The sequence below is a fragment of the Scardinius erythrophthalmus genome, assembly GCF_964197995.2.
Source record: "Scardinius erythrophthalmus genome assembly, chromosome: 17".
Taxonomy (NCBI): Eukaryota; Metazoa; Chordata; class Actinopteri; order Cypriniformes; family Leuciscidae; genus Scardinius; species Scardinius erythrophthalmus.
Genome location: NC_138237.1, coordinates 37,655,450 through 37,656,655, shown reverse-complemented (window position 1 = coordinate 37,656,655; position 1,206 = coordinate 37,655,450). Strand labels below are relative to the sequence as shown.

At 41.9% G+C, this 1,206-nt stretch overlaps 1 protein-coding gene across 1 annotated transcript in view; it reads left to right on the top strand.

The window, feature by feature from the left end:
- stk26 (serine/threonine protein kinase 26) overlaps window positions 1-986 on the top strand; it is a 33,748-nt gene extending 32,762 nt beyond the window's left edge. The window contains exon 11 of the mRNA XM_081389951.1: window positions 829-986. Within this exon, the coding sequence (XP_081246077.1) occupies window positions 829-844 (16 nt within the window). The 3' untranslated portion in view covers window positions 845-986. The remainder of the gene's footprint in view (window positions 1-828) is intronic.
- Window positions 987-1,206: the final 220 nt, after the last annotated feature.

Below are 1,206 nucleotides of genomic sequence, written 5' to 3'. Positions count from 1 at the left end.
CTCAACAAAACAGCAACAAAGAGAGCATAAGTGGCGCATCAGCCGCTGCGTTTACATGGACACCTATAATCAGACTGACGGCTCAGTCGGACTAAAAACCTTCATGTAAACACCTTAATCGATCTGAATGAAATTTCGATCGGATGGAAAGGGGTGGTTTATTCCTTTTGTAATCCGATCGAGAGAACATGTGAACACTTGATCGGATTGAAAACCGAAACTGAAAGGACTGCGCATGTGCAATGACGTTAAATAGCGTAATGACGTGCAGAACGAGCTGTTCTTCCTGTTGAATAAAGTGTCATATAAATGAGTGTGCCGTCATTCTAAAATCCTCCTTTCACTGCGTCTGTGAAGTGGAGCAGGACAACGTCCCACCAGTCCTGGTTTCAGACTCTCATTTTTACTGCGTGATCAATATAAGCAGCGGCAAAACAGTTAATATGCTCATCATCTCCAAATCATGGCTAGAGACGGATTAATACTACATCTGCTGTTTAAAACAAATAAATATCCAGTAGAGGAGAATAGTTATGTGCGAACAGCGGGAAACTCTGGCAAAAAATGTCAAAAAATCGATTCCGATTTGACACTTATATAACCGCGCACATCAACCCGATCACTTTATTTATCGTTCATGTAAACACCGTGTTCGGATTCATCAATCGTATTGATTTCATTCCGACTGAACCAAAATGTGTCCATGTAAACGTAGCCAATGACACACTAAAGCAAAGCATGACAGGACCCCTTTAAGCAGATGGCAGACACGAACACACTCCCCCAGCCCAGCTTGTGACGTGTGCTCCTCATCTTGTGTGTTTGTAGGTTCTCTGTGAGTTAGTGGGAGAGCGCCACGCGTCTGCTGTCAGCCCCTGATGACTGCACCTTAACACACACTCACACAGAGAACACACTATCTCATCATAACCAAAAGGAAATCTGCTCTTCGTGTCCCAAAGAATGGAAATATATATATTATATAGAAATATAGTGTGTGTTCAACTGTATTTATACAATTTTGCCACATGCTTTTATATTAGTCTTCTGCTGGTGCCCGAGGATGTGTGTGTGTCACTGTTATTTTACTCAGCATTTTACTTTCGAAAGACACACAAAACATCCTGACTGGTTACGTAGATCTGCGTTAGCTGGATCTTTTGGTTCACGTTTATTTATATGCGTTTGATGTCCCGATCTATTACT